Below are 10740 nucleotides of genomic sequence, written 5' to 3'. Positions count from 1 at the left end.
GTGGACTGGGTCTCAAGGCCCCCAAGAAGTAGGATGAGTCATTTCCACGGTCATGGATTATGCTTTCAGAAACACTCCCAAACAACCCGGGGAGTTCTGGGAATCACAATCAGATGGGGATGGGGAGGACAGTGGGAGCAGATCAAGAGAAGAAATTTCCGGCCAGGTGGGAGGAGGTAGGGTTTTGTTTGTTTTTGTGGAGGGGGTTGCAGGCATAGGGTAGGAGGTCCTGTTCAGGCACCCAGCAAACAATCCTGAGTCCCCAGCTCTTCCCAGGACTCAAGGACAAGGGCAAAGAACAAAGGAAACAGCCGTTTTTATTCGACAAACAGTAAACTCCATCCACCACACGGTGACACACACTCTGCAGCACACCCCGTCACCTTGGCCGGTGCTGCCAACCGACCTTTCTGCAGTGATGGAAGTCTTTTTCTGTTCTTTCCAATACAGCAGCCACTGACCACTTTTGCTTATTGAGCACCTCAATATAGAGGTGGCCACTACAGGTGAGGAAATGAATTTTTAAGTTAATTCAAATTCAAATGCCATATTTGGCTCATGGCTCCTGTACTGGATGCACAGCTGTAGGCCCTGACCTGGTCCAGGGCACTTTGGTTCCAAAAGCCAATTCTGAGGAGAGCAAGTGGCAGAAAGAGCCCTTGTGCTCCCCTCCCCAGAGAGAACAGCAGCTACAGCTGCTGGAAAGGGCAATAATCAGAGTAGGGGGACACCTCGGGCGCGCCGGATAAGGTTGGCCAGCCGCTTGGCCAGGCCACCTGTGCGGGGCTCCTCGATGTGGAAGGTTCGGGTGAGGAGATTGTAGAAGGAGCCGTAGCACACGGCCACCACAGTGCACGTGAGGCAGATCACGTTGTAGGGCATGCTGAAGTCCGGTGTCGGCAGGTTCACCAGCAGCGGCTCTGTGTAGAGCCGCACGAAGTAGTTAGAGCCATCAGAGACTGGGAACCTGGGGTCAGGGGAAGAGCGGTGAGACAGGACTGGCTGCTCCTCCCCATCTCACCCCATCCTCGTTCCGGCAGTGCAACACAGTGTTTACAATGTTCTCTTAGGCTCAAAACCTTTCAACAGAAGGCACAACCAGTCTATAAACCTGATAAAAGGAGAGCAGTGGGCAGAGAGCATTAGGACGAATACCGAATGCAGGCGGGGCTTAAAACCTAGATGACGGGTTGATGGGTGCGGCAAACCACCATGCCACATATATACCTATGTAACAAACCTGCACGTTCTGCACATGTATCCCAGAACTTAAAGTAAAATCAAAAATAAATAAGAAAGAAGGAAAAGAAAAGAAAAGAAGAGAGGGAGAGAGAGAAGCCTGGTGTTGAAGTGGAGGAAAGGGGCCCTGCCTTTGCTTGGTTGCCTCTTTCTTAGCCTGGTTTCAGCCTAAATGCCACCTCCTCAACGAAGCCTTCCTAGATAACCCAGTAAATCAATTCCTACCCCACCTCTAACCCCATTACTCTCTAGACCAGAATCTTCCCTCTAGACTGTAAGCAAAGGGAGGCCAGGGCCAAGTCTGTTTTGTTTAGTCTTGTACACCCAGTGCTCTCAGAAGCACTTAGCATTTGATAAGTGCTTGATTAAATATTTAAGAGCATCAAGGAGTAAATGTAAGCTGTAAGTAAAAGTATTCTTTTAGAAGCACTTTAAAATCATTTTATAAAGTCTTCACAAATTCCACAGACTGCCAGGATTTTTATTAGGATTGAATTAAATCTACACATCTCTTTGGAAGATGTAACATCTACCTTGACGTCCCCTGCAGGAGCCTGGTCACCTGTGTTAAGGCCCAGCAGGCAGCTGAGGACGTGTTATCAGTGAGTGTGGTCACACTTACAGGCTGTTGAAGAGGGGACTCTCTTCCCAGTCCACTGGCTTGGCTGCTACCATGCTGGGCACAAGGGCGCTGAGGACAGATGGGCTACAGAGAAGCAGAGAGATGGCCCGTGTTCCCATCTGGCTCCCCTACCAAGGGGTAAGCAAAGAAGAGGGTAGGTCAGGGGGATGAGAGGTGGCCTGTGGGGGTGGAGCCCACCTGACATAGAAGCCATGGTTAGGATCTGGCGTGTACTCGGTCCACTTCAGCAGCGCCCGCTCAAACTGGATGGAAACCTTGGTGACTGAGTTGGCCGGCAGCTGAATCAGCATCTCCAGGAGGTGGGGTTGCAGCCGGTCCTGGGCAGGCTGGTAGTGGATGTAACCTGGAGACATGCAAGGGTCACACACATCTCTTTCCTGGGTTCAGGCTATCTGCTGCCCCTGTCCCTGCTGCTTGCCATGGAGCCTCAATCTGGGTGCCTAGAAGATGGGCTTGGGAGCGTAGAAGCCAGGCAGGCTAGGGAACAAAGCAGGGGCTAAGAAAAGGGAGAGGATGTTTCCAGGGCAGTGGTCCCAGGATGCGGTCAAGAAAGGTTGTTAGGAGTGCTGCAGACCGCTAATCAATCTTCGCATCACTAAAACTGGGGCACCAGGCACCAGGTGCCTGATGTGACGCAAGAAGAAATTCAAAGAGCCGCCTGGGAATTTTTCTTGCCAAAAATGTGGGACATGAATCTCATCAGGTTTCTAAATCTAACCACCAATACACAAGAAATATAGGAGATGGAGGGGTGTATTAAACACTAGCACAAGGACAAATCCAGAATGTGGAACATTCTATACAACAAATGACCCAGTTTCTTCAACAAATAAATGACGTTTAAAAAAAAAAAAAACAAAAAAAAACCATGGGCACTGCTACAGATGAAGAGAGACTAAAGAGGACCACACCATATACAAGACGTTTATAATAAGGGACATTCTGGGTGTGGAGACAGGGAGTATACAGGAACTCTGTGCTTTGTGCTCAGTTTTTCTGTAAACCTAAAACTGCTCTAAGAATAGTCTATTAATTTTAAAGAAAAAGGAACTTTTTTTTTTTTTCGTGACAGGGTCTCGCACTGTCGCCCATGCTGAAGTGCAGTAGTATGATCATGGCTCACTATAGCCTTGACCTTCTGGGTTCAAGTGATCCTCCCACCTCAGCCTTTTGAGTATCTGGGACTACAGGCGTGCAACACCACCCTCAGCGAATTAAAAACAATTTCTTTTAATCCCAGTACTTTGGGAGGCCAAGGCAGGCAGATCACGAGGTCAGGAGATCGGGACCATACTGGCTAACACAGTGAAACCGCATCTCTACTAAAAATAGAAAAAATTAGCCAGGCGTGGTGGCACACGCCTGTAGTCCCAGCTACTCGGGAGGTGGAGGCAGGAGAATCGCTTGAACCCGGGAGGTGGAGGTTGCAGTGAACTAAGATTGCGCCACTGCACTCCAGCCTGGGTGACAGAGTGAGGATCCGTCTCAAAAAAAAAAAAAAAAAAAAAATTTTTTTTGTATAGGTAGGGGGTCTCACAATGTTGTCCAGGCTAGTTTCGAACTCCTGGACTCAAGTGGTCCTTCTGTGTTGGCCTCCCAAAGGGCTGAGATTACAGGTGTGCACCACTGTGCCCACCCAAGAGAGGAACTTAGTATAAAGCAAATGCAATGTGAGAACCTTGTTTATCCCAATTTAAACAAACCAATTATAAAAAGACATTTTTAAGACCACAGGGGAAAACAGAAGTGGTAATGATACGGTTACATTTTTAAAAATCCTTAAAGTATTTAAAAATTAATTGATGCAATGTCTAAGATTTGCTTTAAGATACGCCAGCAGGCAGTGGCTTACACCTATAATCCCAGCACTTTAGGAGACTGAGGCAGGAGAATCGCTTGAGGCCAGGAGTTTGAGACCAGCCTGTGCAACATAACGAGAACCTGCCTCTATGAAAAAATTAAAGGCATGGTGGTTCATGCCTGTAGTCCTGGGGAAGCTGAGGTAGGAGGATTGCTTGAGCCCAGCAGTCTGAGACTGCAATGAGCCATGATCATGCCACTGCACTCCGGCATAGGTGACAGAGCAACAGTCTGTCTCTTAAAAAAAAAAAAAAAAATTGCTGCAGGGTGTATACAGGGGATTATTACACTATTCTGTTTGGGTTTGAAATTTTCCAAAGGAGAAGATTTAAAAGAATAATAACAGAAAAACCTACAGAATATGCAGTTAGGATGTCTAAAATAGAGATTTTGAAGGTGGTACAAATAATGGTGCTGAAAATAAGTGAAACTATTCATCATAGGTTTGAAAACATAGGAATCAACAAAAGTACTGAAAGGTTTTTAAGTTTGGCTGTTTGGGATATGGTACAACCTCTTCCTCAGAGGTCTTTTACTTTACTACTGGTCTCCCCCTACGCCAAAGAAAAGCAAGTGCTTTAGTGCTATGCCTGGCACCTAATAGGAAGCACTAATATTATCTTCTCCTTAGAAAAATAATAGAAAATAAAAATAAATTTTAATAAAAAAAAAAAAAATTTAATTAACTGTACCTCTTTACCCCTCCCAAAGAAGCAAAACACCATCTACTCCAGCTCTGCTATCTTCCTAGCTTCAAAAGCCCAACATTGCCAAACTCTTTCCCTACCTTAAAGAGTCTAGGAATCATCACAAAACCCAATGCTCCAGAAAGGAGGCAAAGTAAGTGAAAAAGGAAGCTACTGTCCTTGTACAGTCCTATTAAGAATCACCAGTATTATGTGTTTTAATGATTGCTGTTTTATAAATTACTTCTGAACCTGGCACAGTGAGGCTCCCATTCCAGTTTTGAGAAACTATTCCTTATTCTTTATGCCTGTGTAGCTTTTCAGAGGTACTTCAGGAACTACTCTGGGAAATGAGAGTTTGGGGGACCTGGAGAGGACATGAGAGGGTGGGCTGGGGGCCTGGTTCAGGACTCAGGTCCTCACTTGGTTTGTTCTCCTTGCCCTTGGAGGTGATGGTGAGGGTGTGCACATACAGCCGCAGATACCAGGGTACAGTGTCCAGCAGCAGCACCGGGAAGGCCCGGTATGGGTGGGTGTTGTACAGCAGTGTGCTCAGCTCCCCCTTCTGCAGCCCATAGCCGCTCACGTACCGCTGGGCATGCAGGAAGGGTACTGGGGGGGCCTCTGTGTAAAGAAATGTCAACAGTTAACAGCTGCCAAAGGTAAGAATCACTCCCCACCCCAACTGCCCAGGCCATGTTCAGAGTCCCAAGCCAGTGAGTAGATGGAGGAACAGCCCTGCCACTGAAACTGGGAAATCTGGGTTCTGGAATCATCCCTGTCTTCCCCAGCCAACAAGCAATAATGACAATAAGTTGCTAGTATTAAAGTGCTTATGTGACGAACACCGTGCCCCCTTCGAACCCAAACCAGGTCCTCTCAGGATATTCTGCTCTTTCACTTGGTAAAGGGAACTGAACACAACTGTAATTAATTAACTGACACCTGCCCTAGCTAGTAGACATTATATTTCTTGAGTGCAGTGTCCTCTGTCGTATTCAATACTCTATGCCTGGCACTTAGTATGAATTCATAAGTATTTGGTTGATGAAGCAAATGCATGAACTAACTCCATTTTTCACATCATCTCATTCAATTCACTAAGTATACTCTTTATTTTTCAGATGTGGATGCTGATGCTTGGGGAGTTTAGGAACCTACCCAAAATCATAGAGCTTGGAAGAGCTACAGTCAGCAGCATATGACTCTGGAGATCTGGTCTAAATACAACCCTATCATCTTACGGCAAAGACGTGGGATTGTGAGTCTTTTCTCTGTAGCCGTTGCAACCCGGCAGTCCAACCACCCACCCACTCACCATTCTCTGGGGGTCTCTTCCACTTGAGCTGGATGTTGAGGTTTCGAGAGTTGTTGATCATGGCGCTGTCAAGCAAGTCATAGATGGCATAGGTCTTCCGAGTGCCTAGGATGACGTCCTGATATGTAGTGGTCGGGGATGGGTGCACCTCTAATGTCTCGTTGTCCTGGGGACACAAAGGCAGGGCTAAGAAGCAAGCAGAGAGGGTAGGCTGGTCTTGGGGACCAGGGGTGTGTTTGTGTGTGTGGCTGGAGACCTTGTTACCTGGTTGTAGTTGGTGATATCCACATAGACTCGGCTCTCTGAGGCCAGGGGGCAGGGCTCCGTGAGGGTTCGGGAGAACATCCGGAAGAGGGACCAGTCTGAGAAACAGAGAGCAAGGCTGAGCAGGGGCCAGGCCTAGGCCTAGTCCACATAGATAAGGCAGGGCTGGCATGGGTGGGTACAGATGAGTTGCCAAGGTAACTTACCTTTCTTCCCCTGCCCCGTGATGAAGGCATCAAATACAACTGACAGGGTCTGCCTCAGCTCCCAGGAGATGCTAGTACAGCGTGCATTCTATCACAAGGGCCAGATGGCAGCAGTGAGGGGGTATCACTCTTACCACACCAGCCCCAAAAAAGACTCCTACTCAGACTCAATCCCTCATCTATGTATCTTCATATCCATCGATTTGCTACCACCCACTGCTGAGCACTTGACCTCGTGCCAGACCCCGTGCTGACAACTGTATGTGCATCAGTTTGATAAACTATCACAACAACCCTAGAAGTGGATTCTACTATCAATGTCATGTGGCAGGGTGGGAAACCAGGCTCAGGGGAATGAAATGATTCACCCAAGGTTACGCCAGCTGGCAAGTGACTGAGCTAGCAATTGCACCCGCATAGCTATTGTTCTGAACCACTATTTTCCATGACAAATATTTATTCAGTGCTTGCTAGGCAACCACTGTTTTCTTGGTGCTTGGCCAATGCCCTGAATAACCGTCATCACATCTACCACTCAGTACTCACTCAGCCCGAGCCGGACACTGACCACATGCTTTACATGTACCTTCTCTGAGCCCCTGGATGGCAGCTTCCTCTACTCCCCATGACTTACTCTGCAAACAGGGCGGATATGCACTGCCTGGGAGTGGTAGCTGGTGTGGAACAAGCGATCTGCCTTCAGCAGCACAGAGAGGCCTGCCTGGAGGAGACGGAAAGAGATAAGAGAAGCCCTGTATGGAGCACTTGGCATGGGGCGCAGGCTCTCTATACACCCCCCCGCCCCTGGCTGCCAGGCTGTGCAGCCTCACCTTGGAACTACAGGGCAAGAGCTTCTTCCAGGGGGTGAGGTTTTCAGTGCAGACCACCTCCCGTGGCAGCACAGCATAGCGCAGAAAGTAGTGGTCAGTGTCTGAGGGAGACAGAGGTCTGTCTGGGGTGGGCCTTGGGCTCTGACCCCTCAGGGTCCACACTCCAGAGATGGGAATGACCCTCCTGCTCCCCACACCACCTCTAGCACCACAGTCTGGACAGTCCCAGCTGGGAGTGGGACTCCCTTCTCTCCTTGGGAAAAGGCATGCAGAGATGGCACAGTATTGGGGGCCTGCACACACAGGGGACTTAGGATCTAGCCCAGGCTGAGGAAGCAGGAAACTGAGGGAAAAGGAGGCAAAGGTTTGGGCAGGAGGTAAGAGGAAGAAGGAAAGGGCTGTAGGGGTTATCTCACCATTGGCCAGACCCAGGGGTTTGAAGGAGGCAGTGGGAGTGACCGTGTTGGTGGAGTCGATGAAGTTGAGAGAGGCGCAGAAGATCCCTGAGAGGACATTACTGAGCTCCTTCCAAGATTTATCCACACTGGATAGAGACACAAATCCACTCACTGTCCTGGGGCTACCTCTGCTCCCTCTTTCAAAGTCCACAGCTGGCTGCTAAACCTATGGTAGGAGGAGGCTGTATTCTTAACTATTAGACGGGCCAGTTGATGGAGCTGGAACATTGCTGCCCCACCCAGCCCACTTGCTGGGTCTCATCCTACTCAGCCCCTTCTTCCTCACTCTCCTCTGGACACCTCTGCATCCCCATGGGTCTCTGCTCAGGTGATTCTTCCTTCCTTGCAAGCTTTTGCTCACTTCTTTCTGCCTACCTTCATGATCCAGCTCCAGTTCTTACCTCCCCTCCAGGAAGCCTTTCCTGCCCTCCTTAAGCACAGTCTCCTCTGTGCAGTCACGGTTCTGACCACCCAAGCATCTTACTAGGTCCCTCCTGGGAGATGGCTAGGTGGCAGCAGCGTGTCCTGAGCACCTTTTCTCCCTAACTAGGCTGTAAGCAATTTGAGGACAAGGACCAGTCTGGGTCATCTATGTACTTCCCCTGACACCATGGAAAACGCCTCATATATCAGAGCTGAAATGAGCTCACTGATCTTCCTTGAATGTGCTGGGCTGGGCAAAACAACACATACTGCCCTGTGTATACTCTGGAAATAAAGGTAAGTCCTGGTTCTACTATCATGGTGAGAAGTCTTATATCCAAAAAAGCTCACTGAACATGGGAAAAACAGCTGTTCTAGGATTTCATAAAAACATCAAATTAAATTAATGTTCTTTTCTTGGAGAAATATCAAGAGAGATTTGCTCTCAGTAATAGAGAAAGCATAAAACTTAATAAGCACTAGAAAAAATTCTAAGCATTTGCTCCACATTTCAGGCAATTACGGGCTGAGGGAAGACAGTGACAGCAGAGTAGACAGGAAAGGGTAGGGGAGCCAGAGTTGAGGCAAGAGACAAAGTCTTGGCAAGCTGGGGAGTCATTGCTTATTCCTTATTCCTTAGTGTTGTCCAGTGGCTTTTGATAATTCTATGTTCAGAGCTTGTCAACTGCTCCAATCCTTAAGCCTCAAATAAAAATGGCAAACTTGAAGCCTGAAAGCTCTATTAAAACCATAAACACGCTTCATTTGGTATGCACAACATTGACCCGCACAGCACTTAAAAAATTTTTAAATTACTTGCTGATATTCGAATTTGCCAATTTTCACATTAAATTCCAGATTTCTGGTATCTCTTAAAAAATGAGGCCAGGTGTGGTGGTTCTTGACTGTAATCCCAACACTTTGGGAGGCTGAGGCAGGAGGATCACTTGAACCCAGGAGTTCGAGACCAGCCTGGGCAATATAGTGAGACCTTGTTTCTACAAAAAATTTTTAGAAACATTTGAGTCTGACCACATTAGGCCTCTATTCCCACATGGCAACAATCCATAGAAGCTGAGTGGCAGAGCTGTCCTCGTTAGAATGTCACACAAACTCTCTAGCCTGCCACAATTCCTGCTGCTCCCTTTTACTGCCCTAAAACTTGTTATATCATACTTGCACTATCGATTACTTATAGTGGGATGAAGAGGAAAATGAGATATATTTCTCATTCCTGCGTTTGTCCATTTTAAAAATACCTTTATTCATTTCTTACCTGTGTGGCCCATGTAGACATGTTTGCAACCACTGCACAGAAAGGTTCTATTCTAAACAGGATAGCCACAGCAGCCACTGGGAAATAGCGGTTTGTAGTAGGCACAGTAGCTAGACCTGCCCCCTCCCAAACAAAAGCAGTTCCTCTAACATTGTGATGTAGCATCCTGTTGGCCAGTTGTAACCCACAGATATGTTATGGTTGGCCTTTGTGGTATTTATTATCATTTAAAAAATATTAATGAATGCCTTTTAAAAGGTTATCCAGTTGCCAGTTTTCTACTGCCTTACCTCCAACTAAGCATGAATTGTTTGCTATTTGCCTCTCCAGAGATATGCATGTGCTACCTCAGGTCTGAAAGTTTTAGGATTGGGAAGTTTATTCATCTGTGGTAACATTTTTTACTTCCAATGCCAGCTCTACCCCCATGGAATCGCTGCCTACTGGAAATGCTGTCTACAAGAGCAGTGGCAGGATGACAACACTTTCCCAGCCACATTCCCTCCATGGCCTGCAACGGGACCCAAGGTGTGGACTCACTCAGTGACAGTGTCTTGGAACCAGACCCAGAGCTCTGCACCTGATGGGGCCTGCAGGAAGGGTGGCCCCCAGTATCGGGTCCTCCAAAAGCCTTGTGTGAATGACAGGTGCAGCTCCCGTAGAGAATACTTCGAGATCAGCTGCCCCAGGGCTTTGGGAAAGAGCCTGTAATGAGACACTGGGGAAACGGGAGCAGGTGAGTGACGATCCCCCACCTCGTCGGGGTCCACACCCAGCATCCCGAACTCCACCCAGGAATTACGCCCCGCCCCCAAAGTTTGCCTCCACCCCACGGCCGGCCAGCCAGCAGGCACTACGGAACTCTTTCTCTGGTCAGATCTCGCGCCCTCACCTCCTTCCCGCTGAAGCTCCGAATCCCAGCGCGTGCGGAACTGGAATGTTGCGGCTACGTCCCCGGAAGGCAGCGGGGTGATGACGAGTTCCTCCCGCAGGCTGTCGCGTGGGTGTTCTGCCAGGCACCAGCCGCCGGGCCCCAGGAGCAGCAGGACGAGCAGAGAAAGCGGAATAGCAGCCGCCATGCCTGCGGCTACTTCCGCCTACCCAGCGGCGCTCGGCCCCATGAAGAGCCGGTATCCAATAAGAAGGGCGTGTGAGAAGTGACTTCCGGTGTCGTCCCGGAAACCGGGATGCGGTGATCAGAGCGACCGCCTGCGCAGGTCGCGAAGATTGCCTCAGAGTTGGTGGGTCTAAGGGGGTACTGGGAGGACACGAGAGGGAGTAGGCAGGGCGAGTAACCAGCTTGAGGCCGCACCCAGTTCAAGGCGTTTCCACCCACCAGGAAATGCTTAATAATATGAAGCTCCGTCACTGCCATTTTACCCATTTGATAGTTGAGGAAACATTGACTGAAAAAGGTTAATTACTTTTGGGAAAACCCTTGTGGTTTTAATTTGTATTTCCGAAAGTAAGAGGAACCTCCTGCCCCTCTTAGCTTCTAGTGTCTCCATTTGCTGCAAAACCCCCAAATAAGTGGTTC

General features: G+C 48.5%; 1 protein-coding gene across 7 annotated transcripts; it reads right to left on the bottom strand.

Annotated features, from left to right (window-relative positions):
• Positions 1 to 297: 297 nt before the first annotated feature.
• Positions 298 to 10513, bottom strand: PIGT (phosphatidylinositol glycan anchor biosynthesis class T). 7 transcript variants are annotated; one of them, NM_001132530.1, is given in 12 exon segments: positions 298 to 967; positions 1862 to 1945; positions 2060 to 2225; positions 4852 to 5052; positions 5747 to 5912; positions 6011 to 6108; positions 6217 to 6304; positions 6851 to 6937; positions 7047 to 7147; positions 7463 to 7590; positions 9744 to 9921; positions 10096 to 10355. In NM_001132530.1, coding segments are annotated over 12 exon segments (1737 nt in total). In that variant the 5' UTR covers positions 10283 to 10355; the 3' UTR covers positions 298 to 714.
• Positions 10514 to 10740: the final 227 nt, after the last annotated feature.

Source organism: Pongo abelii, chromosome 21 (genome assembly GCF_028885655.2).
Source record: "Pongo abelii isolate AG06213 chromosome 21, NHGRI_mPonAbe1-v2.0_pri, whole genome shotgun sequence".
Classification (NCBI taxonomy): Eukaryota; Metazoa; Chordata; class Mammalia; order Primates; family Hominidae; genus Pongo; species Pongo abelii.
The sequence above is the reverse complement of the archived record's forward strand: the minus strand, read 5'-3'. Positions and strand labels throughout refer to the sequence as shown.

What these genes read in the sequence shown, in the direction of transcription:
- PIGT (XM_063720431.1), bottom strand. Translation starts at nt 10,282, where the DNA reads ATGGCGGCTGCTATTCCGCTTTCTCTGCTCGTCCTGCTGCTCCTGGGG. An exon ending in GGAGCTTCAGCGGGAAGGAG is followed by an intron (nt 9,922 to 10,095) that starts GTGAGGGCGCGA and finishes CCGTTTCCCCAG; the next exon opens with TGTCTCATTACAGGCTCTTT. An exon ending in AACCATGGCTTCTATGTCAG is followed by an intron (nt 968 to 2,059) that starts GTGGGCTCCACC and finishes CCCTGACCCCAG; the next exon opens with GTTCCCAGTCTCTGATGGCT.